At 31.3% G+C, this 27896-nt stretch overlaps 6 protein-coding genes across 7 annotated transcripts; 3 read left to right on the forward strand and 3 right to left on the reverse strand.

The window, feature by feature from the left end:
* The first annotated feature begins 2447 nt into the window (after positions 1-2447).
* Positions 2448-4083, forward strand: LOC128397490 (uncharacterized). The gene is made up of 2 exons (XM_053358220.1): positions 2448-2576; positions 2684-4083. The coding sequence occupies exon 2, from the start codon at positions 3340-3342 to the stop codon at positions 3847-3849; it is 510 nt and encodes a 169-aa protein (XP_053214195.1). The 5' UTR covers positions 2448-2576; positions 2684-3339; the 3' UTR covers positions 3850-4083.
* A 225-nt stretch (positions 4084-4308) lies between these two features.
* Positions 4309-6002, reverse strand: LOC128397489 (general transcription factor IIF subunit 2-like). The gene is made up of 4 exons (XM_053358219.1): positions 5716-6002; positions 5031-5394; positions 4669-4812; positions 4309-4603 (listed from the first exon to the last, which is right to left on the reverse strand). Exons 1-4 carry the CDS (start codon positions 5853-5855, stop codon positions 4481-4483), a joined length of 771 nt encoding a protein of 256 aa, XP_053214194.1. The 5' UTR covers positions 5856-6002; the 3' UTR covers positions 4309-4480.
* Positions 6003-6182: 180 nt separating this feature from the next.
* Positions 6183-8377, forward strand: LOC128397486 (uncharacterized). 2 transcript variants are annotated; one of them, XM_053358216.1, is made up of 3 exons: positions 6183-6765; positions 6915-7925; positions 8088-8377. In XM_053358216.1, the coding sequence occupies exons 1-3, from the start codon at positions 6546-6548 to the stop codon at positions 8090-8092; spliced, it is 1236 nt and encodes a 411-aa protein (XP_053214191.1). In that variant the 5' UTR covers positions 6183-6545; the 3' UTR covers positions 8093-8377. The 2 variants fall into 2 exon arrangements, with proteins under 2 accessions (XP_053214191.1, XP_053214190.1); XM_053358215.1 differs by having other exon boundaries at positions 6189-6765; positions 6915-8377.
* LOC128397492 (transcription elongation factor 1 homolog) lies at positions 8325-8923 on the reverse strand. The gene has a single exon (XM_053358222.1). The coding sequence runs from the start codon at positions 8742-8744 to the stop codon at positions 8493-8495; it is 252 nt and encodes an 83-aa protein (XP_053214197.1). The 5' UTR covers positions 8745-8923; the 3' UTR covers positions 8325-8492.
* A 921-nt stretch (positions 8924-9844) lies between these two features.
* LOC128397487 (target of rapamycin complex subunit lst8-like) lies at positions 9845-12737 on the forward strand. The gene is made up of 2 exons (XM_053358217.1): positions 9845-10149; positions 10249-12737. Exon 2 carries the CDS (start codon positions 11377-11379, stop codon positions 12412-12414), a length of 1038 nt encoding a protein of 345 aa, XP_053214192.1. The 5' UTR covers positions 9845-10149; positions 10249-11376; the 3' UTR covers positions 12415-12737.
* A 445-nt stretch (positions 12738-13182) lies between these two features.
* On the reverse strand, positions 13183-27832 carry LOC128397478 (tensin-1-like). The gene is given in 10 exon segments (XM_053358207.1): positions 13183-14485; positions 14647-15838; positions 15945-15995; positions 16074-16330; positions 16627-22122; positions 22641-22742; positions 23154-23607; positions 24215-24340; positions 24833-26995; positions 26998-27832. Coding segments are annotated over 6 exon segments (3240 nt in total). The 5' UTR covers positions 27242-27832; the 3' UTR covers positions 13183-14485; positions 14647-15838; positions 15945-15995; positions 16074-16330; positions 16627-21971.
* Between the last annotated feature and the right edge of the window lie 64 nt (positions 27833-27896).

Below are 27896 nucleotides of genomic sequence, written 5' to 3' on the forward strand. Positions count from 1 at the left end.
CGAGCGCATTCACAACAACCTTTTATATCATTGAATATTAGATGAGTATTATCATCATCATGCTAAAAGATTCAAGAGTTTTATCTTATATTTTACTGATATTTATCATTGGGAATTTTTTTCTCTCTCTCTCTCATTCTCTTTGTCATGAAACTTATCATGATTATCATGGTTGGAGTTTTTTTTTATTCTGTTTATTATTTCGAGGAAACATATATTTATATAATACATGGAATGATGTTACTCGCAGGTCCATTGTTATTACCATGAACTGTAAAGAAATTTTTCAATTATCTTTTCTATTGACTTAATATTCATCGAGATTCATTTGAATATATCAGTAATTTAATTCTATTAGAAATTGATACAATCTATTTTCTAATGAAGATATACAACCAAATGATCATCATATTCTCTTTCTGGTTTCTCGTTGATGAATATTTTGTGTATAATGTTGAGATTTTAATGGAAGATGGCAAATATTTGATCTCGACAATGGAAGGTGAGAGAGAGAGAGAGAGAGAGAGAGAGAGAGAGAGAGAGAGAGAGAGAGAGAGAGAGACTAACCAAATCGAGAGTAACGAACAACAAAAAGATGAAATAGCGACTCATCTTCATAGTTACCTCGAAACACGACCTTCTGCTTTTCTATCAAATTAATATAATTCCATGACTTTTACTCCTCTTTCACTCTCTCCCTCTCCCTCTCTCTGTCTCTCTGTCTCTCTTTCTCTCCCTCTTACACTTTCTCTTTCACTCTTTCCATTGATCTTATATCATTATTATTGATGGAAGATGAGTTTTTATGAGTATCCATTTGGATGTTCAAATGGTCCCTAGTAACCTCAACATCCATTGGCAGTGTTTCCAATACAAGGAAACTTTTACCACTCGTTTATTTAGTATACATCCTGATACTGGAAACAGATATTTCTCACTCCTTGTTTAGGAAGATGAGGAAGAAGATGATGATGATAAAAGGGAGTTGTTTGACTTTAGACTCACTTTTTGTAACAATAAAAGTTAACTTCAAACTCCCACCCTCTTGATGGATCCATCAAATGATAATGTTAACATTCATGTATTAATATCAATCGAGGTTTTTTTTGTTATACTGGACAGAATGAGTATAATGATGATGATAATGATTATGATGATGATGATGTTCATTACTCCATGAAGTGGATGATGATGATGATATGAAAAAAGTGTTACTCATTCAACCATATATTTAACATTTGGGATGTGTTATTGTCTCTCATCATCATATTATCTTCCATGTGGTCATTAAAAATAGCCAAAGGTAAATTTATCCATCGAGTTATTATTTGATTACAATTTGGTTACAATTTATGGTCACATTTTTAATGGTTAACAATTAACTGTTATCCATCAGCAGATGATTAAACTTGAGATGATATAAAATGAGATCTTTATTATTGTGACCATTTTATTATTTTTCATGAGAAAAATTAAATTGCTGGTCAGTTAATTATTCCAAGTTGTTTCATCATTTTGATTGAAATTCGAATGAAAAAAATTTTCGACTTTTTTTCGACTTTTCTGTTCTCTGGTTTCTTTTGTTTTCTCTCTCTCTCTTTCTGAACTTTTATTCGGTGGGTGAGTTTTCTCTCTCTCTCTCTTTCTGAACTTTTATTCGGTGGGTGAGTTTTCTTCTCTTCTTCTCTCTCTCTCTCTCTCTCTCTCTCTCTCTCTCTCTCTCTGTTTCGTATTGATACACTTTTGGGTGGAGACTCGAGGTGGGAGTTTGTGCTCTGCTAAAGGGTGTGGATGGAGTTCTCTGTGTGTGTCTATGTGTTTGTGTAACTTGATTGACTGACTTACAGGGGAAGGTTACAAAGTTTATTCAGTTTGGATCAATTCTGTTCATGTTTATGAGTAGAAAAGTGATTTGAGTAAAAGCATTTTAACGTGATTAGTTTTCATCTTCTCTCTCATTCTCTTTCTTTTCATTTATTCTCTCTTTCTATCGATTTTTATAGAAAATTAATGTTCTCTTTCTTTTTAACATTTTCTTCTTCTTTTTCTCTCTTCTCGTTACTTTGGGTGAATCCGAATTCTGTGTTTACAATAGTTGCCAATGATCTAAATCATCTTCATCACCAATCACTTAATTCTAATATCAATTTGGAAAGGTAATTTTTTATTTCTTCGATTACCAATGGTCAAGAAAGAAAAGTTTTTTATCTTCGATTTCAGGGTTTTGTTCATTTTTTTTTCTTTAGAACTTTTCGTGAACTTTTAAATTCTCTATCACTGGATTTGAATAAACTAGTTCTTCATTCGTATTCTCATTTTAGTTTAAATTCTTTTTTTTTCATTCCATGTTCTCTTATTCCCACAGTTGATAATAGAATTGATATAAGTTGAATTTTGAGAAATTTCGAATTCACTTTTTGAATTGACCGCTTTTTCTCTTCGTTGTCATGGTAACTGACGAATTAACTGTTGCTCTGGAGAATTTTTTTATTCTCTTTTCAATTGTTCGATTTAATTGATTTCGTTATTTCATTTCATTTCTGTTAATTGTTTTTAGTGTTTTCTTTTATTTCGAGGTGAGTTTTTTATTCTAATTCTTTGTATTTCTTGAAGGTTCAGAGTTTTGTTGAGTCTATGGTTTATCATGTGTTTTAATTAACTCTTTTCTTTTTTTCTGTTAAAGGTTAATCGCTTTTGACTTTTCCGTTGGGCCGATTTTCTTACTTTTTTTTCAACAACTATGAGTTCAACATCATTAAAACGTCATGTAAATGAGTCCGAGGTTTTGGCTAAACGAGCTAGAGTTGCCAGTTTAATGGATCTCAACCTTTCTACTTGTGTTAAAATCAAAATCATGTTAAAAGAACTCGAGAAAAATGTTGAAAGTAAAAATGATACCAATGATGTTGGTTTCTATACCAGGATTTTTGAAGATTTATCTCGTGTTGTGAAAGAGCTTGGTGTTATTTCCCAGTTCATTATATTCTTGTTATATTGGATAAACATTCCAATGCCAAGCGGAAAAATCTTCTTGGTAAACATCTTAACCGCCAGGAAATCAGAAATAAGTGCCAAAAAAAGGTCCAAACTGCCATAAAAAATGCCGCCATTTTCTTACAAGAAAGAGCTGAAGAAAAGCAGGACTTGAAAGATACCTTCAATGCTCGACTGGCTGAATACGTCGCTTATGAGAGTAAATTTTTGAAAGATACTGCCGTCTTAGAAGCCAAAAAAGAATTGCTAAAGACCGAACCAGATGAACAAAGTGATTTGAATCTCATACAAGATCCGGAAAAATCTAAAGAAATCTTAAACGCCATCTCCTTACAATCCAGTCTCATGGATGAATTAATCGCAGCTAGAGAGAAAAAGAATCAAGAAACCTTCAGTGCATTTGATTACTACATGAAACTCAAATTCATGATTGACGATGCTGACTTAGCCTGTGAGAATTTGGATGGACCTATTGACGAAGCAGCAGCGGAGCTAAAAGCTGTATCTGAAGATTTAAGTCAAATCGAACATCAAGAAGATATGGCGAAAATAGAATTCGAGACCAGAGAAAATGCATATCATGCAGAGATGAAGCGGTTAAATGATTTGGACGAATATCTAAGTGAAAATATCCAGAGAGCTGATTTCGATGATAAACAAGCCAGAGAAACAATCGAACAACTAAAAGTATCCAATGTTGAGGCTGGAATAAAAATCTCCATGTTGGAAGCTCAACGAAATTTCGATAAAGAATCTCTAAAAGACGCTGACTCTGACTCTGATTCGGAATTAGAAGAACTAGACGATGAAATAGCCGAAATACGCGCACAAATTGCCGCATTGTCAGCAGCCTAAAATTCTTTCCATATCAAGGCAAGACGCAAAATTATTCTTTCACTTTTCTCATCATATTATTCAAACAATTCAAACTCAAATTATTAATCATGTTCCAAAATACAGTAGTGTACCCACTTGTGTTGTACTTCAAATTATCCCGATATCCATCGAAAATCTTATCGAAAATCGATTAAAATGAATCAGCTCATTTGAATTGGCGCTTTTCTAATGTTCCTGTTTCCTTGGCAACAACCACTTGAGTCCTTTGAATCATTTTCTCAAAAACTTTAACTCAATTAACTTAATTATCCCAGTCAATTAATGTTCATTAAGTCAGTTCATTTTCCTCTTTCCACCAACAGTGATCATTGTAAGAACAATTCTAAAGAGACAAATTAATTGTGTTGTCCATTTTGACTTTCGTTTTAAATTCAACTCTTTAAATTGAAATTTGAAACATTGAAGTTGAGAAAATGGTTCTCATGAAAACAGGTGAGATGTTATATTAATTGCTATTGATTCAACAAGAAATAAATATCAGGTATTTAACAGAGTTATCATGATATCTAACATTAATATCATGTTAGTTAATCATAATAGTATATAGAATTTGTTTAATGTTAATTCAATTTAAGTCTCTAAAACAATATCACTTTTTGGTTCCTTTTTCTTCATCGTAATGTCTATACTCTGGTTTCAATTCCCATTTATTTTTATGTGGATTCTTAGTGTTGTAGACACAAATCTCCTTTAATATGGTCTTCAAATAAGTCTATTGGAAAATTAGTTAATGAAAATTAATCGATTGACCAAATTATGTGAAAATGTTAAACTTACGCTTGGTTGTTTAGTAATTTTCTCAAGATCTTTACTAGTGTAGTATTGATGCTTTTCAAATGCTTTGAATAACATATCAAGAACTTTGTCCTTCTCATCTCGTGATTTTTTATTATCTCCTTTACGTTTAGAATCAGCGTCAACCTGATGGTAAAAATGGAGAAAAAAAAAGTTCGAAATTCAATTGAATCGACACCAAGAAGATTGGAAAGGAGGAGACAAATGAAGATTAAGATGTAAGGCAACAGGTAGAAGAAAAAACGAGTCCAATAAGAAAACGATTGAAGGGAAAATGAGAATAAATAATCTAAATTGAATTGTAATGACGTGGAATTTAGATTAAAAGTGTAAGTGTAATTTACCTCAATTCGACGAGTATTAACTGGTAAATAACTAATTGGTGTTTGATCTAATTTGAGGACCATCTTATTGGGCCTTCGGGCGATTTCCATTTGTTTGGCTTTCAATCTCATATAATTGGTATCAGCTTTGGGTCGACATTCACCTTTTTGGACAACATTCCCTTCTAAAACAAGTTTACTACTAGTTCCGGATTTATCTTCTTTGGGACAAGAAAATACAGCTAAATGTTGATGAGAAATGTCACTAATTATGAATCGATGCTCTTTAGGAATCTTTGGATCGCTAGCAGCTCTATGTGAATTGGCTTGTTCGAATACTTCACCAGATAAATCGAATAGAATTTCTGGTCTTCCAGTGTTACCTCTAGTTGAGAGTTAAGAGAGAAAGAGAGTGAGAGAGTGAAAAGGACGAAGAGGCAAATGATATAAACGAAAATGAAAATGAAAATGAAAATAATATATGAATGAGATTTAAAGAGAAAACAACAACAACAACAAGGAATGAAGGAGAAAGAAAAGAAAACCTTAAAGAGAAACAAATAAGCAAAGAACAAGCAAAACTCCATTAGGCCTGAAAGAGAAAACAACCATTGGCAAGTTCATGGAAAATGGAATTGAATTAGTCAACTTGTGATTTAATTGATCAACTGATTGTAATGATTTATCAATTATTCTAAATACTCACTTGCTAATCTTAAGTCGACCAAGTTCACTTCGGGCCGGAGCTGTTTCCCATTCGTTTGCCATATATTTTGGTACTTTAACTAACCAAACACCTCTGGAAGCATTAATTATGTCCATGTCACCGGTTGAATTGGGATTCATGATTATACTTTTTGTTGTATTTAAATTCAATTCCCTTTAAAAAATTAACAAATTGCTGAAAGGTGAATGATTTTCAAAGTAAAAATTGAAAGGCAAACTATGATTAACTTGTCACTGACAAGATGAGAAAAAAACTGACACATAAAATTATTTTTATCTGAATCCTGAATATCTAAAAACAACAACAATCAATCGTCGTCATGGTGATAAAACATTCACTTGAATCTCATAGATGGAGATAGTATGAAAAAAGAGTAACAATTTAGTTAAATTGAGTTGACTAATTAAAAAAAGGAATCAAACTAAAAGTTGGTTAATCATGTTTACCCATTGAGAGAAAGAGAGAAACACAATTTAATTGTTAGATCGTTGAAAGGAAATGAACCAATTTGTCGATGAAAAGAAAATGCTATTCAATAGTTAAACTTTCGTAACGATTTTGAAACGATCAATTGATCAGTTAATTGTTGAGAAATTAATGAAACGTTCAATTTTTGAGAGAAAAGAATTGAAGTGAACTTTGAAAATTCATTTTCTCTTTTTTGAATTGGCGCCTTTTCTCTTGGGTTCGTTTCCATGGTTACCAGAATCTCCGAATTGTTTACAAAATTGATTGGGCCTTTTTCTTGGTTAAATGTTTCATCTTTAATTGGTTAACTTTTTAATTTTAATTCTTTTTGTTGGTGAAAAATGGTAATTTGTGAAAAGTGTCTCAAAGAATTCACCGCTCAATCAAATTTAAGTCGACATTTAAGACAAATTCATGGGGAACCACCTAAACACTTACATTCATTGGTTTGTCCTCTTTGTGATGACAATTTAACTCGTGAGAAATATTTTCTTGATCATCTAAGGCATAATCATGATTTAACCATTGATGAAAGACAATTGTTCTTCAACACAGAAGATGGTGAGCTAATTGTTGCTTTGAATGAGATTGGCTAATTTGGGACAATTGTTGTTTCATTTGTGCCTTTTCAATTTATTTTTTGCTCTATGTTTCATTTTTTTTTTACTATTGATTGATTTTGAACTTTTTTCTTTATTTGTTTGTTTCAGAGTTTTATAAATGGAAAATTTTAATGGAAAAATCAACAGCCAGTTATTATCGGAAAGACCGTTCTAAGAAGGATAGTAAACAAAAGACCATGTACTTTACTTGTAATCGATCTGGAAATTATTTACCAAAACAAGAGAGGAAACGGCGATTAAGAGCTCAAGGAAGTCGTAAAATTAATCGCACTTGTCCAGCTAAATTAATTGTGACGAAAAACAATTCATCTGGACAACTATCGGTCTATTTTATTCCAACTCATGTAGGCCATGAAACCGATTTGAAACATCTTAACCTACATAAAGAAGATCGGATTAAAATCGCTAAAAAATTAGAAATGGGAGCTGATAGGAATCAATTACTATCCAAAATACGTGAATCACTTTCATCAACTAGTCCTCAGCGTCTACACATGATTACAGTGAAAGATTTAAGGAATATAAAAGATAAATGTATCAAATCAAGGGAAGAAAGTGAACAAGGTCAACAATTGCTTTTAGACGAAACCACCAACGAGATTGATTCATCTAATGATGAAATAGTAACAGCTGATAATCTGAATGAATTCAATGTTCAAATTGATGGTGAAATTCAAATGGAAGAAGATGGATCAATATTATTCGATGATAACAACAACAGTGAACAATCAGAAGATCGTCAAAAGCTTGTCGACAATATAATGAAAAATTTGGACAATGAGATTCCCATCGAAACCCTAAATAATATCAAAGAACTTATCGAAAATGCTAAACATAAAAGTAAATATGTTGTCGATATGGGAGTTCCTATTACTCGATGTGGTCGTCGAATTGTTCAAACTGAACAGTCTAAATCATCAAACAACGAATCAACAACTGTCTCATCATCACCCAAATTGCGAAAAATTTTACCAAAACCATCGTCAGATTGTTGCAATGTTAATCTTAAACAAAACTGTGACCAGTCAATTGAAACAATCGAATCTTCAAACGGAAATCAACTTAAAACGACAATAAATGACAATTGCGATGAAAATGGTAAACGAAATAATAGTAAATCGACCAATCTAAAAGTAATTGATGTTCCAGCAGATTCACAGATCCGAAGAATTAATCAATCATGTTTCATCATAATTCCGCCATCAAAATAAGCCAATCATTTGTTATTTTCCTTTTTCTCTCTTTTTTTCTTGTATCAAGAATAATTGGCATAAATAATTAACCAGCTCATTCCACCGCAATTAGGAGGAAATAATCTGGAAAATCAATAATTTGTATATTTTTTAGGCGACAATTTCAATCCAGTTACTAATCATAATCACTTTTGATAACTTGGCACCGTTTCTTGCATAAAAACCACTTGAATTAATCCATATTCATTTAAATGAATTGTAACATTTACAAAAACCTGTGAGAAAAAAAAATTATTATGTACAATTGTTGATATATTAATAAAAATGAATACTATTTATTGAAAATGACGAAAAGAACATGATGAAAGTGTGAACCATTAATGATTAAGCTTTTTTTGTGTTGATTTTTCTTTCTTATTTACTCGTGATGGATCAATTTAAGTCCATTATTTTGTCCATTGTCGTAATAGATTTAAGAGTTGACAGTTTCACAGGCATCAATCCATTCGGAGTAAACATCGATTGCCTCTGAAAGGTAATTAATGGCCGTTTGAAAATCTTCTGAACAAATTCGACAGGTAATTCTTCCAATATTCCGATTACGATCCATTTTTACCTCACAGCTTTTCTCGTGATTACAAAATGGACAATTAAATTGTATATCCAATGGTTCAATTGCTTTCCTTCGGGTTGCAGCTTTTCGTTTACTTTTCTTTTTAGCCATAGTTTAAACACCAATCACACAGATTAAACTACTATTTTTATAACTTTGATAACAAGAAGAATGTCCAAAGTATATAATTGATTGACACAATTTAATTGAAATTAAATTATAAATTAAATAAAAAGAGTTGAGACAATTATCAAAACAAGAATTTGAAATGAATTCTTTTTGTTTTGATTTTTTTTTCTTTTCTTTTGTTTTGAGGGACCGTTGAGAAATTATTTTCGGTGGAAAATTTTTCTCTTTTCATTTTGACAAGACTCTTAATCTTGTTGAGAATTAAATATCTAAATTAATCTATTTAATTGGGAGAATTTAACTAATTAATAATTCTTTTAAGTTAGTATTTGACCTGAGGCTTTTGTTTAGTGATAAAAAGCTTTTCTTTACGTTTAATTTGTGTTACAAAATCAGAGACTCAACTTGAATCTTTCAATCAAAATAAAAGCTCATCTATTAATTGTTGTGTTGATTTTTAGTTTGATCTGTTAATTGTTGATCTCCTTTAACATGGAGCATACTGTTGTTCGTGATATTAAGCCTGGTCTTAAGAATATTAATTTACAATTTATTGTATTAGATGTTGGTGAGTAGTTAGATTCTCATGTCCGATTTAGTGATAAGTGAGAATTTTTTTGTTTGTTTGATTCTTTTTCCAATATTTAGGTTTTGTTTTCTTAATTTGTTTTTGTTTTTGTTTTCTAAGGTCAAGGAAGTATAACTAAAGATGGACACAAGGTGAGGACATGTAAGATTGCTGATAAAACAGGTTCTATCAATCTATCTGTTTGGGATGAGCCAGGAAATTTTTTAAATCCGGGAGATATTTGTAAGCTCAGCAAAGGGTCAGTGATATTTTCATTTAACTCTTGGTTTGATTTACCATTTTACTAATTTTTCTTCTTCTCTTGTTAACTTGTTCATCTTTCATTTGTAAACATTAAAGGTATGCTTCAGTTTGGAAGGGATGTTTAACTCTTTACACTGGAAAAGGAGGAGAAATTCAGAAAATCGGTGAATTCTGTTTACCATTTTCAGAAGTTCCAAATTTGAGTGATCCTAATCCTGAATTTGCTCCTCAAATGGTCAAACGAAGTTAAAATCATTTCATCAAAATTTCCAAAGATTTCCCTGTAAATTATTCCATTATATTTTCAATCCTTTAACTTTCCTTTGTATTGTCATAAAAAAAACAACCAAAATTGATCAATTATTTACAATTTTCCATTGACAAAGAAAAACAATTTTCTAAATAATTTGATTTGTTTTTCGCGCTCAATTCTACAAACAGCGCCATCTGGTGTCAATTGAATTAAAACTCAGAGATAAATAAATTGTTCTCAAAGTCAATGATTACAATTTTGTTTACAATTAATTAATTGATTATTTGGATCTAATTTCAAAGGTAATTATATTTTTTATTATTTGTATTCGGTTAATTGTTATGTTCCTTTATTCTATTTATTTACTTTAAACCTTTTTCTTGTTTCCACTTCTCATTCAGTTGATCAAAATGTTAACCAGACTCTTGCGACTCCAACGTTTAGTTGGATTAACAAAATCAAGGCCTAATTTACCTCCAACAATTAGATTAATTTCTACAACCCCTGCTGTTCTTCGTCGATCTTCACATTTCAGATATGTTGGTACCGAACCAGATAATTTTGATGAAGTTGAATCTGTTTGGTTTCTCTATTATTCACTATTATGGTTAGGATTTGCATCCACTCTTACTCTTGGTTATTACGAATACTATATTTCCCGAATCGGTGAAAGATTTACTGTAACTCCTTCACTAACTTTTGATTCTGAAAAGAATCCACTTGAAGACAAAGAGCAAAAGAAATAGTCCAAAAAAAAATACCTGTTAATAGTTTTAATCTGAGTTAACTAGTTAAAATAAATTCAATATAAATATAAGGTAAACAGTTTAACTGTAAACCTTTTCAAATCCATCTCATGAACTCACCAATTGATTATCTTCAAAATTGAAAATGTAAATCCTAATCCAATTTTCTAGACTAAAATCTAAATTTATTTACACCCAAAAGGAGCCCGAGAAAAAAACCAAATCAAGAATTTCATCAAACAATCAAATCAACAACTAAAATGAAAAATTCCCTCTGCCCCTTAACCCATTACACTTTCTCCACCTCAGAATCAATTGTCCCCCAAATCTCCAATCAAATCTCCCCAATTCTAAACAACGTGATTAACTTGATTGTTAAAATGATTGCGAATCAAATGAAATGATGATATGTAAAAAGCGCTAGATGGCAATGTAATTGAATTTTAAATTCTTGAAAGAGTAAAGTGAAACTGAGTCCAAGGCACAATTTAGTTAACCAACTAATCACCATTGAGAAAGTTGATCTCCTAAATTGTTGTCAACTGTAAAGTAATCAATAGACTAACTGATTAAAAGCAGCCAATTGTTAATCAAAAGTGTCTCATGTTGATTGTTAATCTTGCCCCAGTTTCCAAACATATGTGAGGTTTTATTTTCTTGTTGACAACAACAAATAGTTTGTTGTTATTGTTTTGTTTTTTTTTTTCTTCTCTTTGTTTATCTTTTTGTTTATCTTTGTTTGTAAATAATTGGTAATCATTTAATCTGAATTGAAGAGGAACCATGAAATCCGATATTTCCAGTGATCAAGTTATTCTGGCAACTGGTAGTTATGATCAAACAATACGATTCTGGTCACCTCACAATGGTCAATGTCTTCGGGTAGTTCAACACACCGATTCTCAGGTTAATGATATGGAAATTACACCTGATCGTGAATTCTTGGCAGCCGCTGGTTTTCAGCATATCCGCTTGTACGATATTCGAGACAATTCTAATCCTAATCCGGTGATTACCTGTGACAGTATAAGTAAAGGAGTGACGGCAATTGGATTCCAAGAAGATACCAAATGGATGTACTCAGGTGGAGAGGATGGTTTCTGTCGTATTTGGGATTTTAGAGCTCGAAATTTTCACGCTCAGCGAACCCACCAAGTGGGCAGTCCAATTAATACCTGTAAACTGCATCCCAATCAAACGGAGATTTGTTTTGGTGATCAAAATGGTAACATTTATGTCTGGGATTTACGAGGTTCATTGAAACAAACGATCTCGGTTGATGATGATGTTTCCATTCAGCACATAAACATTGATCCAGAAGGCACTTGCCTTGCGGCTGTTGATAATAAAGGAAATTGTTACATGTTTTCGTTTACATTGAATTACGTTCGGTTACAATGTTCACCATTACAGCCTCGACTTAAATTCAATGCTCATAAACGGTATGGATTAAGGTGCAGTTTCAGTCCTGATTCAACTCTTCTCGCGACCACAAGTGCCGATCAAACGTGCAAAGTTTGGAGAACCGCTGATCTATTACCTCTTTCAACCCATGGATCAGAAGACGGAGGCTACAGTCGTTCAAGTAACTCGATTTGGCACACATTTGATAACATGTCGCCCGTGGTTGAACTTCAAACGGCTAATCAACGTTGGGTCTGGGATTTAGCCTTTTCAGCCGATTCACAATACATAATCACCGCTTCATCCGATAATAATGCTCGATTATGGAGTATAAACACTGGAGAGGTCAAGAAAGAGTATGTCGGCCATCAAGGACCAATCACTGCCTTAGCATTTTCAGATGCTTTCATTGATTAACCTTAAACTTACTTGAAAACCAACGGAATCAACAATTATCCCCATTAAGCCAACGATTAAATTAAATTAAACATCGAGATTGACAAATTTCACAAAGAAAACAGGGAAACAATATAATCAATAGATCAATTAAAGGATTGATTAAACTATCAACTGCTTAACCATAACCATTGCGGTGCCAAAATTTTATAACAATTACAAATAATCACCCAATTGATCAGCCCTGAGGCTAAATCATAATCTATTGTCATCAAAAATTGTCCATTGTGTAAATAGTCATTTAACTGCCTTTTGATACACAATTAAAAAAGCTTCATGTGAAACCATGGTGGAAACAAAATCTTACAAGTTAATAATTTTCCAAACTACAAATTGATTTATACCAATTAATCAATGACAACAATTAGATTATCATAACGTTTCAATTGTAGCGATTGAATATCAACAAGTTTAAACAACTTTTTGCTAACCATAAATGAGAATTAAATTAACAATTAACAACTAAATTGACAAATTGTTGAATTTCAATTTTTTATTCGCAAAAAAAAGTTTATCCATTTGCCAACACAATTAATCACAATTAATCATGTAAATGTTTTCCAGATGAATGGATCAACTTTAATTTTGATTGACGATTAAGTGATCTGATGTGATCTTAACTGTTAACAGCTTTGACTAATTGACTAAATGAAATGGCCATAGACAAGAAGCTGAAATTTCAATGATAATCAATTTTAATTATTACAATCAAGTGTATAACAAGAGGTGAACTTGTTTAAAGTGAATTTTTTAATTACAATTAACAATAAGCCTTTTGGTTGAAAGTTATCATTGATTATTGTTGAACAGTTAACCTTTTTTGGCAATGATAGATATTGATGATTGAAAAGCATCAAAAGCCAAATACAATTAAACCTTTTGATTGACAACAATTAAATTAATTGAGTAAAGTTTTAAAAAAATCTCAAGATACAAAAGTCAACACAAAAGGTTAGGAGTTTTTTAGCAAAAGTATTGAGATAATAAAGTGGAAACTATTAAGAAGATGGAGAGAAGGGTCAAAGGTAAAGGAGGATAACGAAGAAGAAGATGATGATTGGGATGATGATGATGAGGAAGATAAAGGTGAATATAATTTTCAGCGAGGGTTTAGTTGTTTACAGGGTCTCAACTTTTCCTCAAGAATGTTTGTTAGCTAAGAAGATGAAAAGATGAAGGTAAGATTGTTAACCAATTTGAAGAAGCGAAAATTTCAACAATAAGTTTAGTACTTGACAGTTACAATTTACGAGATCATTAATTGATGATGAGAGAGATAAAGAAAGAGGCAGGTCGGCCGATCGCCCTTTAGCACTATTCACAAGTTATATTATGTGAAGAAGATGATGAAAAGAAAATAAAAGAGCGAGAGAGGAAGAGAGGGAGAGAGGGAGAGAGATGAGGAATCGGTAAGAAAATTAGAAATAGAAACTGATGAGGATGAAGAAGAGATGAAAAGTGAAAACATTGGGATGAAAATTATGGCAAATAAAAGACAAACAAGTTTGGAGTTTTATCTTCTCTTTTCTCTTTCTTTTCTTTCTTTTTTCACTCCTCCTTTGGCTTCAATTGGCTTTTCCTTTGGGTTTTAAGGGCTCTTTGTATCCATAATGAGGTTTACTTGTTCCTCTGTTGATTATCCATCCCTACTCATCTTCATCCCTCTTCTTATGCATAAAATTATATTTATGTGTTTCTATGATAAAGTGTATATATTAATTTGTAAAATCTTTCCTTGGATCGAAAAATGTTTCAACATATTAATGATGGAAATCATGGTGATAAGGTAAATATATCAGTAGAGGTAGAAGATGAAAAGAAGATGAAGATGATGAAGAAGATGATGATGAAAAATAATCGATGAACAACTTGTCCTTGGAGGTCTTTATGGGTAAAGTAACACACTTCTCATTGGAGAGGAACAAATAATTGGCTCTCTCTCTCTTCCCTTTTCTATGCTTTTTTCTTTATAAGGCCAAGGTCATATTCGTTTTCATCTCAGGATCAATATTTTGGGAGTAGCAAGAGTAATCTAGAAGAGAGAGAGAGAGAGAGAGAGAGTGATGATAATGATAAAAAAAGAAAGAGAATGTTAGATACAAATGAGTTGATGCTCCTTGACCGAGTTCAGGATATTATAATCATAGTAACAGTGTGAGAATTGTTAACATGAGAATCTAATAATACTCTCACCATGGTTATATTTGGGTTCGACTGGTATCATATCAATTTCTCATTGGACAAGAAAGTTCCTTATGAGAAAATGATGGTTTTGTGTTGTTACTGGTAAATTTTTCTTCTTCATGAGGTAATTAATACTTGTCGAAATCAAATTTACTTGACTGTTGACTTCTAACTTTGATTGTGAAAATTGTGATGATTAGTTTGAGCTCTGGAAATGGATTAATGGGTAACAATTAAATCATTTGATGACAATAGTTTCTGAGAGATTTTCCTAATGATTAGTTTGCTTGTTTTCTACCAAATTGGTGTTGAATTGAACAGGTAATTAGGCTCGAATTTTCATCATAAATATTAGGAGAGAATGGAGAAGTTGGTGAAGGGGAAGAGCAAGAAGGAGATGATGATGATGATGACGATGGTTTAATTGCTTGAATTGCCTTGAGTTTAGATCCATATTTCCGTTCCCAACGAGTTAGAAAATTATTTGTTTTCATGGTGATACTAGAATAAGTTGCGATTAATTTAATTGTCTTCTTTTTCATCCCTTCAATGTTTTCACGATCATCAAGATTTACTTTACGAAGTTGCTGTAATTTAATTAGAATCTCATCTAATTGCCTTTTTCGGGCTGAACACCATTCTTGGTCTAATCTGTTATCCGTTGTATCGTTGATTGTTGAGTAACTTTTATCCAATGATTTCCGGCTATTTTCACCCATGGAATCAACTGAAGATGATGGAGAGGATGATGATGATGATAATGATGAAACTCTACAGTGTTTAAATGTACAGTTATCTAAATATTCCCGTTGATCATTAAGTTGATGATGTTTCTTGTTATAATAAGAATCGTTGACAGACAAGGATGAGGATGAAGCAGAATCATTATTATGATTATTTGGAAAAGCAATTAACTTGCAGACTGATGTTAATTTTTTCGGTGATGAACATGATGAGGACGAAGATGAAGATGAAGATGATTGAACCAAACTGTGTGCTGGTGGTAAATTTGAATCAACTGGATCAAAATTGACTGACATTCCTTGATTGTTTTTGATTAAAGTAATACAACATTTAACCAATCAATTTAGAGCTACATTACACTTTAATGATGATTATGGTAATTAGAATGATGATTGAGCAGCATATCAACAGTACACAAATTAAGAGAGTACAAGAGATTAGATATCATTGAATAGGGCTAAAGAAAGAGCAAGAAAAAATAATAACAATCAGAGAATTAGAAACAATTAAGAGTCAAATCACATTGATTAACCTCAACCGATTGAAGGAAACAATTTACTAACCATAATCTCAGTGATTGTTGTATAATTTGATGGCCTCAGGGGGTTCACAATCTGAATGAACAAATATTAAAGAGAAAAGATTAAGACAAAAACGGATAACCCACCACATGGGATAATCCATATACTCACTTAATCAACATGATGATTAGAAATGGTAATTAAATTAAACGGTTTCAGTTGAACACGAAAAAAGCAACTTAAAGACAGACACTTGGCTAACGAATAGTAAATACGTGAGCTATCAGTTAATCAACAATTAAACCCGAAAATCGTAAACAATTAACCCTCAACAATTAACGTATTTTTTTTCTCTCTCTCTCTCTAAATCAAATTAAGAGGAAAAAATTAGAAGACAGTCAAATAGACAGAGAGGCAAATGAGAGGCTCTAAACTCACAGAAAAAAAAATCAAGGAAAAAAGATATTGTTAATTAACCGCAGAAATTAAATAATGATAATTAAACAATCGAGAGAGAAAAAATTGTAAATCCAATCAATCACCTGATAATCTACCTTCTAACCTTGAGTAGTATTTTCAATTAATTTTCTTGGGTTAATTAAAACAGGAAATGATCACAATTAAACAAGGAACGAGATGATTAAATGATTAAATGAATTGACTGGACAAGAGATTTGAAAAGTGATTCGTGAGTGGATTAAATTGATTTGAATTAATGTCTTACCATTTAATTGTTGGAACTAAATCCGATTAACTCAACTGAGGGAACACCTTGAAATGTTGCAACTCGGTTGACGTTGATTTAGAATCAAATTGTAACAATTAAAATACAACAAAAAGTGATGATTTGGTTTGGAAGTGAAAAAAACAAAACAATTCACCAACTCAACGATTTCCATTCAGTTAATTTATTCATCGATGTGTATATTTAACTTGGCAGTGGTTTCGATGATAATAGTTAAGGTTCATCATCATGAATTTCATGATAATCATGATGATGATGATGATGAGAGACTTGAATCATAATCAAGGTGAAATAAAATGTTTAAAGGTTAATCAATAAACCATCAGGATCTAATATTGGACAACACGCAACTATCAGAGGGAAAAGTTAATTCATATGATTGGTTTCATTTTGGTTCAGTTTTCTGTTTGTTTAATTAGTTAATTTAATGTACAACAATTAACTTTAATCGATTGGAGTTCATTCAATCATCATCTTCATTATGTCAACAATTTACTGATTGTTCAAGTTTTGGTTTTCAATCATTTTAACCAGAAAATTATTAATATAAACAAACCGATTGGTTTTCTTTGTTTATTATTCAATTTTTTTTTATTATTAATTGCTAATTGTTGTGAGTATATAATTGTTATCATGTTGAGTGATTTAAATTGTTGTGAATTTGTTTACTTAATTGTTGTCATTATGATTATCATTTAAACTGATTGACTGAAGATGACAGTTTGTTTTTACTTTTTTTTTGCTTGTTTGTTGATAACTAATTGTCATAACAATTTGTTAATCATTCAGGCAAATCAATTGCTAATCAATTTGATCACCGATTCAATTGAATTTAATTGTGACAGACAAACCCACAAAAAATTGGTTTCACAAATTTACAATTAAATTAACAATTTAAATTATCTTGAATATCCTTAATGTATCATATTTGAATACAATATATATCAATTTCAATTGATTAATTAATTATTTTAAATTGTCAGGAAGTATTAACTTAGCAAACAATTAAAGTTAATTAGATTTAGTTTTAAATTTTGTAACAGAAAAAAATAAATTAACAATTGAATCAAGAATAATTTGTTAATCATGAATAAATTTTTAATTGTAAATTGTTTTCTAATTGTTGATTAAATCAATGATTACAAATATCGATAACAAATTTAGGTAAACAAATTAACTTTCTTAATTGTGATCATTTAACAATTAAAAGGTGCCAACATTGATTGATGATAAAACTTAATTGTTAACCAGCTTTTGGTTATCATTACAAATTCATTCAATTGTTAAGTTGATTGTCAGACAATCAAATGTGTTAATCCAGTTTACTTAATCAGATTTAATTGCTCAATAGATTAACAGTAAATTGTTTCCAAATTAGTAATTAAATGATGAATAAATTACTTTAATATTGGCTCATTGTAATGTTGATTAATGATTAAAATTATGGTTAATCCAGTTAATCCTGATGATGATGGTTAAATTGAATCAGCAATTTAAATCCTTAATTTTAATAACTTTTCAATTGCGATTCAGAAAACAAACTAATTACGACTAATCTGATTAAACTAATTACATTTTATTAATTATAAGCTGACATTTAAGGTTAACAACAATTAAGTTGACGATCAACAATTAACTCCCAATGACGTTTAAATTGTTTTAAATTACATTGGAAATGACTACCTGATGATATGATTAACTTGGATAAGATTTCAGTCAATCAGATTGATTGATTAATGATTAACTTGAGTATAATCAGTGATTTAGAGTTGACAGTTTAACGATAATTAAATATGTTTATTAACAGAGATTGAAAATCAATCTCTTGATTGTTACCCAAAAGAAACATAATTGTTAATATTTTGATTGGAATCAACTGGCTAACTAATTATAATCAACGAATCGACAAATTATTTGTCCATTAGACTTTTTTACTTTCTAATTGTTGAATATTGATTGCAAATTGTTGGTGGTTTCATTTGATTAGTTAATAAATAATCTTGTTAACGATCTAAATCAATTACTATTGATTGAGCGCGATGATTAGTTGATTGTTGATAATTGAGAAGTTACCTTTTTGGGATGAATTGAGAAAACTTGTTCTCAATATTTAATTACTACAACAACAATTAGGTAATCACAAAGTTCAATTTGGTTTCATTGATCAACACAAGACACAATTTGGAGACTCAACTTTAAATTAGAATCAAAATCAAATGAAAGTTTAATTCATGAAAATGATGATCTTTCAAATCTGAAACTCTTAATCCTCTTAATCCTCTCAATCGTCTCAACCCTTAACAACCTTCATATTTCATGTCAACTTCACCATTTCAATGATAATGGAAGGTCAAAGATGATGAAATTCAACACTGACCACATCGTCTTCAAGATAATCGCTCAAGTTAATCCTTTACATAAGTGGACAGGAAGTGAACCTGATCTTTCATGTCTAATCCGCTTCTTAATCGTGACATTTATTGTTCAAATGAATTATCGGAATAAGATAAATCATCATCAGAATGACAATAAGCTTATTAAGCTTAACAGAAAAAACAATTTAAATAAAATTATTCAATCAAAATCTAAGTTTGATTGTCCATAATTGTGTTAATTTAAATGAAGCTAATCAGCTGAATAACAGCAAACTGAATGTGATCTGAGAGTAATTAATTGCTAATGACTTGATTTACATGAGATTGTCTTGACGATAATGATTACTATTGATTTAATTGAGAGTGAAAATGCTTGATTGTTACTCCAAACAAGTTAATTGTCAAGTAATATTTAAAAAGAAACAGAATTGATCGAGATGAAATGTTTATCAAAAAGCTGTTGATTAACAAATTGTTATACTGATCAAACACAATGAATCAATTGCTTATTGATTAACTGGTGTTTAATAATATACACTCTGTAAATTACTCGGTTGGTTGATTTAATTGTTGACAATTGAGAGACTAAATTGTGAGAAAGTTAATTCAATGGTGAGACACATCAACAACAACCAGCAATCAATTGAAAGCAATAAAAGTGTAACAATCAAACAGGGAAAAAAATTCATTCTCATGGTTGAATTTGCTCATTTCATGGTGAATTGATTGTTGAGCGGGACAATGATCTTGTCATGATAATAATTAGAATTGGGTTTAAATTGTCAACTGAATCAATCCTTTAATTACGAAATACTCACCTCTCCAACTATTATCATCATTGGAAACCATCATAATCTTAAATTCAGTGAAACGATTCAACGTTTTCACTTTCAAGGTAACAATTAACAGTTGAATGATCATCAATGTTTTAATTGTCGTCAGAAAATTTATCCAATGTCATCATTAAAATGAATGATTAATTGTTGAGAAATTAAATTGGAAACAATTTCAATCAGTTATTATATACTTTTTGTCTTTATTTGTGATAGATTTTGGTTTCATTGGATGGAAGAGATTTTTGTTTTCATTTTAATTACAATTAAAACTTGATGATTGTGTTAATTACTTGTATTTGTAACAATTTCACTTTTAATTCATTTTAAAAGTTAATTGTGATTGTGTTTCTGTTTCTTCATTTCAATTGATTGATTAATTTTGACAACACCAAGGAAACGGATAAGGAAATAATTATTGCTTCATTTTTTTCTTACTCAATTTACTTCTTGATTGTTGTTAATTTTGATTAACTTTTTTTTTCTTACTTCGTTAATGTTATTACAATTAAATAAAATACTTTCCATTAATTGTCGTCACTAAATTGATTAACTATTTTAACAGGATATACTCATGATCAATATATTACATTTGATTGGATTTTAGTAATTTTTTTTTTGTAACTTTCAATTATTGATTGGTTAATTAGTTGATTTGATTCTGTGATTAATTATTAATTTAAGGATTTGTCAATCTTTAGAGGATAATATGAATTGTTTGGTCAACATTGTTATGATACAATTTAAATTTGAGTAGAAACAAAGTTAATTGAGACAATTTATAAATTGTTTCTCTTGATTGTCTGAAACATTGAATTGGTCTGAATTTGATTGTTCAGTTAACTTGAGTTAATTGTTTTTTGTCAAGGGATACAATTGATGACAATTTAAAGATGATGATGAGAGAGAGAGTGGGATTGGATGGATGAAGATGGAGCATCAACAAAATGAAAATGATTAAAGTAAAGAGACAAATCTCAATCCAAGAAATTAAGGTGATTGTTTTGGATTAAGTTGATTGTTGACAATTACGCAAACGTAAATAGATGATTAAATAATTGATGATCATCATTTGATCCAATTAATAAAGAGAAACGACCATCAATGATCATTTATTACAATTAACATCATCAAAGTTAAACGGCAATTAATTTGTTCAACAAATTAGGGTTTAATTGTGAATCCATAATGAATGAAACTGTTGACGTTCAATGTATTAATAATAATATTTGTTTCTGTTTTTAAATTGTATTAATCAGGTTTCCAAGGTTAATTGTTGTTGAATTGATGGAGAAAACAATTGATTACCATTCAATTGATCTGAATATGTAATTGGTGTGTGCGTTCAGCTACCAAATCAACAATCATTAAACATCAACGGCAATGATATATAATCTTATTGTTAACATGATAACATAAACAAGAAAAAAAAGGTTAACAGTAACAAAGACTGTTGAATGTTTTCAATGGTGTTACCCTAAAATATAATAGTAAATAAGTAAACCAGAATCATGAGAAACAGAATCAACAGAATCAATCAACAAAACCAGATTAACATGCGCTTAAATAGCATATGAGTGTAATATTTATAATATGTTTGTGTGTGTATATTGTACCCATAAAAGGGCAGAAAAAGATATCATTATATTATTATTAATAGTATTATAATATCTTTCAAAATTAATCGAGTGTTGTGAGCTCTCAAATTACTTGATTAACTAACGAGAATGGTTAATGTTAATCAGTTGAACTCGTTACATCGATGGGCTCGTGTAATGAAATTAAACACCAAGTATGATAACTTTCATCTCACATAAATGTAAGTATCTTGTGAGTATCAAAGGAAACTTACAATGATGAAGATGATGATGATGATGATAATTATTAAGGAAAGAGGATGCAGGACAATTGATAATATTTTCTATCCATCAGTCAAACTGCCAAACAGGGCAAAAAAACAAACGGATGAAGGTACATTGTACATACAGCGAAACAAGTTTCGTTTAGTTTTCGGTATTTCTCTGTAATGTTGTAAATACAATATGCTTCTTGTCGCATATTTGGATCGTCACAGAAAGTTTACAAAGTCATATTGTAATTGATTGTAGGGTCATAATTATTTGTTAGCTGATAGAATGACTTTGTTTGCGAAATTGACTATCGCCGAGGTCGCCTGGTCTTCATCAAACTCGGCAAATAAATGGCACTCGTTATTATTGCTTGGTTGATTAAGACCTCTAGCTCGAGCCACGAAACCAAATAGTTGACTGTAAAGTAGAGAGAGAGAAACAAAATAATAATAATGTAATATAAGAATAAAAAGAAAGTAAAAAAAGGCCAAAAAAGGAGGAGGCAAGAAGATAAATGAAAGATGATGAAGATGATGAAGGACAAGGAGGAAAAAAACAAAAGAATAAAAGAGAAAAAGAAAAGAGATTATGTCAACATTAGCTTTTAAGGCGACTACGAATCACGGTTGATTATCAACAATCGACTTGTAAAAGTATTACAAATGCTGCATTTTAAGCTGAAAGCGCAAAAATAATGATAATAATATAATAAGTTAACGATAAAACTGCAACAACAAGATGAGAAAGAAAATTATTCTTTTCTATTCTAATCGTGACGATAGTAACAATAACATCCATTGTAATATGATATTACTGTTTGGTATCAATTTATATTAATAAAGTAATATCATTAGTAGTAATACCGGTGTGTAAACTGCTCATTATTAATACAATTTTACAATTCAATCAATGATTATTATCATCATGATACTAACCTGGTTCGGGTGTTACTTGTTTTCGGTTTGTAGCATCTTCCTTCAGGGTCAACGTCAAAGTGACTTATCGTTGATAATGGATAATGTCGTCGGAAAAAGTTTCTATGAAAATGATAATGAAAAAAAATAATCGAATTAATTTTGATTATTCTTTGCAATAATTTAGATAATTGTATTGAAGATGTAGTGTTTTTTAGACTGGATAACCTTGTGTCTTTTTGTGTATTAATAATAATATTTAGCTCCACTAATTGTAAACATAAGATTCTAACAACAATTAGCATCATTGACACAATGAAAATCGTCAAATTGGGTTAAAGAATGAAAAAAAAGATCGAGTTATATTAATAATAATAAAAAAGGGTTTAACTTTCAACAAATGTAATAAATGTAGTAATTGTAATAAAGTTTTACAATTAGATTACAATTAGAAATACTCATTGATGAACTCATCATTGTTTGAGAATCTATTATATGATATTTTCTATGAAAACTTTTTTTTCTCATACTAACCGATGACTATTATCCGTTAATGTGATCCCGGCATTGGAAACCTTGAAATGTACAATAATTTCATCGAGTAACGATGTTCGAGATAATAATTCAGTAACTGCATTACGAACCGCTAATGGACCGGTCAGTGATTCGGTTCCAACGGTCAGCAGGTATAAAACATTGCAAGCAGCTCCTTGGGCTAGTATTTCAGCAGCTTCGGAAGCAACAGCGGCTCTGGAAAGAGTTCCAGTCAATCCAGAATTGAGAAGTGACCCTGAGTGTCCTCTTGAAAGGGTTAAATCACAATCAGGGATTATTAATTTACATGATAATGCTAGAGGAGTTATCGAATGCTGATAAACTAGAGCTGGAAGACTTGCGAAAACAGGTTCATTTGGACAACCCTTGATTCGAACTCCTTTCGAGGTTGGTTCGATAAGAAAGTGACGAACAAGCTCATGAGATGCATCACCTTTAAAAAGTAATAGAAACAAGAGGAATTTCAAATTGTAGAGTGAGACGAATAAAATAACAAACAAATTTCGAGTAATTTTGGATCTAAGCCATTAATATATTCTCTTGACTAGAGAAACAAGAGATGAAGATTGAGGATAAAGAGGAGGAGGATGAGGATGAAGATGAAGATGAGGAGGAGGATGAGGATGAAGATGAAGATGAAGATGAGGAGGAGGATGAGAAGGAAGGAAGGAAGGAAGACCTAAGATGTTATGAGTTTAGAAGCCAAATTTCACGCCAAAATCTAGGCATCTGTCAGGCCGATGGTAGAAAAAAAGAAACACGAAAAAGAGGATAAATATAAATAACCATAGGAAGAGGAAAAGTTGATGATAAAAATCACTTTAGCAATATTTTTACCTCTTTACGTAGGTTGTAGTAACACATTGAGAGAGTGAAAGATGATAAAGCTCTTGCTAACTTCCTTACTCATAACTTTTTTTCTGATTATTCAGATTACGAGGGTAGAGAGAGAGATTAGATTATACTATTTATTAATTATTTGATTAAAAAATTGAGAGTATTAATATATAACATATGTGTGAGTGTTTGTGTTTGTTTACCTGATTTAGTTTGAACATCAGGCGGAGGCTGAGCGACTTTCAGAGCAAGACCAAATGCACCAGGAAACGAGTTACTATCTCGAATTATAAAAGTACCTGGAGGCTTATCCAATAAGATTTTGATTGCTAACAATTAATGAACAAAAAGAAAATTGAAAAGGTATTAATATATAAAAGATAATGTTAGTGATCAAATTACTTAATGACTTTGAGTTAATGTGTCACAAAATGTGAATGTATTAGAGGCAACGATTAGATTAGATTGTAAGTTAATGCCGAAGCAAAAATGTCACTTTAAGATTAGTTTATTAATGTTACATTGCTTTTATTGCTTCATTGCTACTTTGTTGCTATACTGACACTTATTGATTGTAAAGGCAAATAATTAATAATTTTTTTTACAAATCAATTAATTAGACTGATGAAATAAATAGTATTTGTGAAAATAAATGAAGCAAAAGTTACCAGAAAGAAGAGATAACTTTTTGTTTTAGTAAATTAACTCAAAAGTTTTTCGGTTTAAAATCAATGGTTTGTTTATGTTTAGTGTGTAATAATAGTTTTAAGGAGTTAATGGTTGGATTGTTAGAGGAAATTTTGTTAATTGTTGGGTCTTACCATCTTCTCGGGGGATTGTTGGTTTGTACCAGAATTTAGAGGTATCTTTGATGAATGTTGGATGTTGAGAGATTATGTCGGATTCGTTTAGCGATAATAAACTAGATCGTTGAGATTGACCGAAATAAACGGAGGGAGAATCACGGCCTGGTTCGGGTGAACTTAATGTTCGACCATAATTATCTTTAATTTGTGAATATGTTAAAGGTGATGTTGATCCACTAGCACTAGCATATCGATGGTGAGGCGGTGTTGAAGGAATGCTATTTTGTCGAGCGATAAAGTTTAAAGGAGCTTTGGTACCAAGATACATGTTTGGTGTACTTGGGGAGTTGTTGGTTGTTGTAATACCACTGGTGGATACAGATGAGGTACGTGTTTCATATGTGTTTACGTGTAAAGGTCGTGAATACGTTGGAGACGTTGGACTTGATGCTATGGATGGAGATTGACAAGGTTTGTCGATCGTTAGATTGGACAACGTTGAATTGATTTGATTGGATACTTTTGATGGAGTCGATGTTTGTAATGGTAGAGGTGGTGGGGTTGTTGGTGAGTTTAAGTTGATTGAAGATTTTAGTGGTTGAGGTGATCTTGGTATCGGTGAAGTACTCAGATTAGGTAGTGCCAAAGGTGATCGAGATATTGGTGAAGATGAAGTAGCAGAGATTATTTGATTTGGTAACGGTGATGATGATCTAGATTCAGAGGGTTCATTATAATCAACTCGTGAAATGGTTCCTCGAAGTTCAGCTAGAACCAAATCTTTGCTTCTCAAATCTTTACCTTCGTGACGATTTTTCAATTTTAATTGTTGTTTCTGAAGCCAAGTCAAACTACCGATATCAACATCCTCACCTAAATATTTATGAGGGTGTCCATTGGTAGGGATTGAATGCTCGTCAATAGTTTCATCTAAACTATTTACTGTTGTATTTAGTTTCGGTGGTGATTGTGTGGTAACTACTCTCTCGGGTTCAGCCTGTTGCTCTGCCACTGGCACTGGCACGGGCGAAGAGGGTTTAGTTTCACTGTTGAAAGGAGGTAAGGAGACTGGTTGAGGTGATGATGGATCAGGCTTGGGGCGACTTTCACAAATATAAGCAGTAGATTCAGATACAACTCTGCGTCGTTGGAGAGCTGGAGACGATTTAGTGACACCATAACTGAAAGGTTGACTTCCAGGTCGAGCGTGATAAGGGCGGCCTCTTTCGTCTTCAGGGCTGGTCGGAGGGGCTTTCGTTAGGAAACGAACTGGCAATGGTTCAATTTTACCAAAATGATCGGTTAATGGGGGTAGTTGAGGTGAAGAGACTCGAACAGGTTCACCGGGTATAACGATTTCTTCTGAAGGTGGGTAACAATCAACAATATCAATTGGCGGTGATTCTGGTCTTTCTATTTGTTTTGAGATACTTTTACTCTCATAATTATAATTTACTTGATTATTGTTGATCGAAGCATAATGATTATCATTATTATTATTGTTATTGCTGTAATTGTCTGTTTGTTTTTCTGTTGACCGTTTAATTGTTGATGAAGTTGAATTTAATGGATAATCTGGGAAATTTTCAACTTCTCTTAACATACCAGACAATAATTCATCTAAAGCTGCCTGTTCAGCTTCACTTATACCGGAAATAGTATTACTAGTACTAGATGATGAGAAATTATTATTATTATTACTGTTGTTGTTGAATAATTTACCATTTGAATAGTTTGAGGACGGATTAGTTGAATAATCTGTTTCTACCATCGATTCTGGTTTATGGTGAACTATGGCCTCAACATTTACAACGGAACCTAATTTATTATTATATCCGTTTGGTAAGATGATATTGTTATTTGTTTCATTTGATTGTCGAAGGGTATTTGATTTACCGTTAATTGTTGGAGATGAAACCGGTAGAAATGTACTAACATTTGTCATTGGACGTGAATTGTTATTATTTGAATTAACTGATGAGATTCCAGAATCAATACTGGATCGAACATGAGATTCGTTATAATTCATATCAGCTGATCCTTGAGTTTTTGGTGGCGGTGGGGATTGTGGTTTAAATGAAGACAGATGAGGCTGTTGACCAACAACACTTACTTTAGGTTTTGTTATAGTTGCATAGAGATTACCATCGATGGGTCCATGGGTATACACAGTTGAGGAGAATCACTTTTATTTTTAAAGGAAATGGTTGATGATCCCTTTGATTGATTGTCGATATCTTTTAGATTATCTTTATAGCTTTGATTATCATCAGTGTTTTGATAAGTCTCATAAGTTTTCCATGAATTAGCATCATGATGTTGAGGTGAATGATGGTGAAAATGACGATGGTGAGAAACAGTGTGAGGATGATGATTGGATGAGTCCCATGTGAAAGTTGAACAAGATGGTAGATTGGAGGTCATTGGAGGGAAAAAGAAGAGCTTCTTTTAGAGAAAGAGAGGAAAAAAAGAAAGGATCACTTTGACGAGATTTACCTTTTCTTTTTCACAGGTCAGGTAATTTCTTTTTTTCCCTCGTACTTTCACTTCTCAAGTAAATGATACTAATACTTTTTACCCCACACAGAGAGAGAAAGCAAAAAAAACGAGTAGATATGGCAGAGGTAAGAAGAAAAACAAAAACAGAATCAAATAGAATAGAATATTTTTTCACTGAAAGAGAATAGAAAAAAACACTTGGAATGGACTCCGGTTTGGACCACCAAGATAGAGAAGATTATTAAATTTCTATTTAATAGTAGACAATTTATCTTGCAAGTAAACAAATTAAACAATTTAAATGAAGCTTATTTCTTTTTGGAGAACGAAGTGTTACAATTAAAAAGAGAAAAACAGGATTAACAGACGTAAAAGGAACAATTGATTGTGGACAATAACAAACATACGAACGAAAATTTTTTCTTCACCAACAATCAATAAGATGGAGAATTTTGTTTTTCTTGCTCGTTTTTCAAGATGATTACAAGGAACAGGAAGAGGGTAAAGATGAGAAGAAAGTAAATGGGATCGGTAAATAATTTAAGTCTTAAAGAAGAAAATAAATAAAAGACTAACGTCT

The sequence above is a fragment of the Panonychus citri genome, unplaced genomic scaffold (assembly GCF_014898815.1).
Source record: "Panonychus citri isolate SS breed McGregor unplaced genomic scaffold, ASM1489881v1 Contig00033, whole genome shotgun sequence".
Lineage (NCBI taxonomy): Eukaryota > Metazoa > Arthropoda > Arachnida > Trombidiformes > Tetranychidae > Panonychus > Panonychus citri.

Excerpts from the sequence above, each read along its gene's own strand:
- LOC128397492 (XM_053358222.1), bottom strand. The coding sequence starts at position 8,744 with ATGGCTAAAAAGAAAAGTAAACGAAAAGCTGCAACCCGAAGGAAAGCA.
- LOC128397490 (XM_053358220.1), top strand. The coding sequence starts at position 3,340 with ATGGATGAATTAATCGCAGCTAGAGAGAAAAAGAATCAAGAAACCTTC.
- LOC128397489 (XM_053358219.1), bottom strand. The coding sequence starts at position 5,855 with ATGAATCCCAATTCAACCGGTGACATGGACATAATTAATGCTTCCAGA. Across the intron at positions 4,813-5,030 it reads TTAATACTCGTCGAATTGAG|GTTGACGCTGATTCTAAACG; the intron begins GTAAATTACACT and ends TTTTACCATCAG. Across the intron at positions 4,604-4,668 it reads AAATTACTAAACAACCAAGC|ACTTATTTGAAGACCATATT; the intron begins GTAAGTTTAACA and ends ATTTTCCAATAG.
- LOC128397487 (XM_053358217.1), top strand. The coding sequence starts at position 11,377 with ATGAAATCCGATATTTCCAGTGATCAAGTTATTCTGGCAACTGGTAGT.
- LOC128397486 (XM_053358215.1), top strand. The coding sequence starts at position 6,546 with ATGGTAATTTGTGAAAAGTGTCTCAAAGAATTCACCGCTCAATCAAAT. Across the intron at positions 6,766-6,914 it reads GTTCTTCAACACAGAAGATG|AGTTTTATAAATGGAAAATT; the intron begins GTGAGCTAATTG and ends TGTTTGTTTCAG.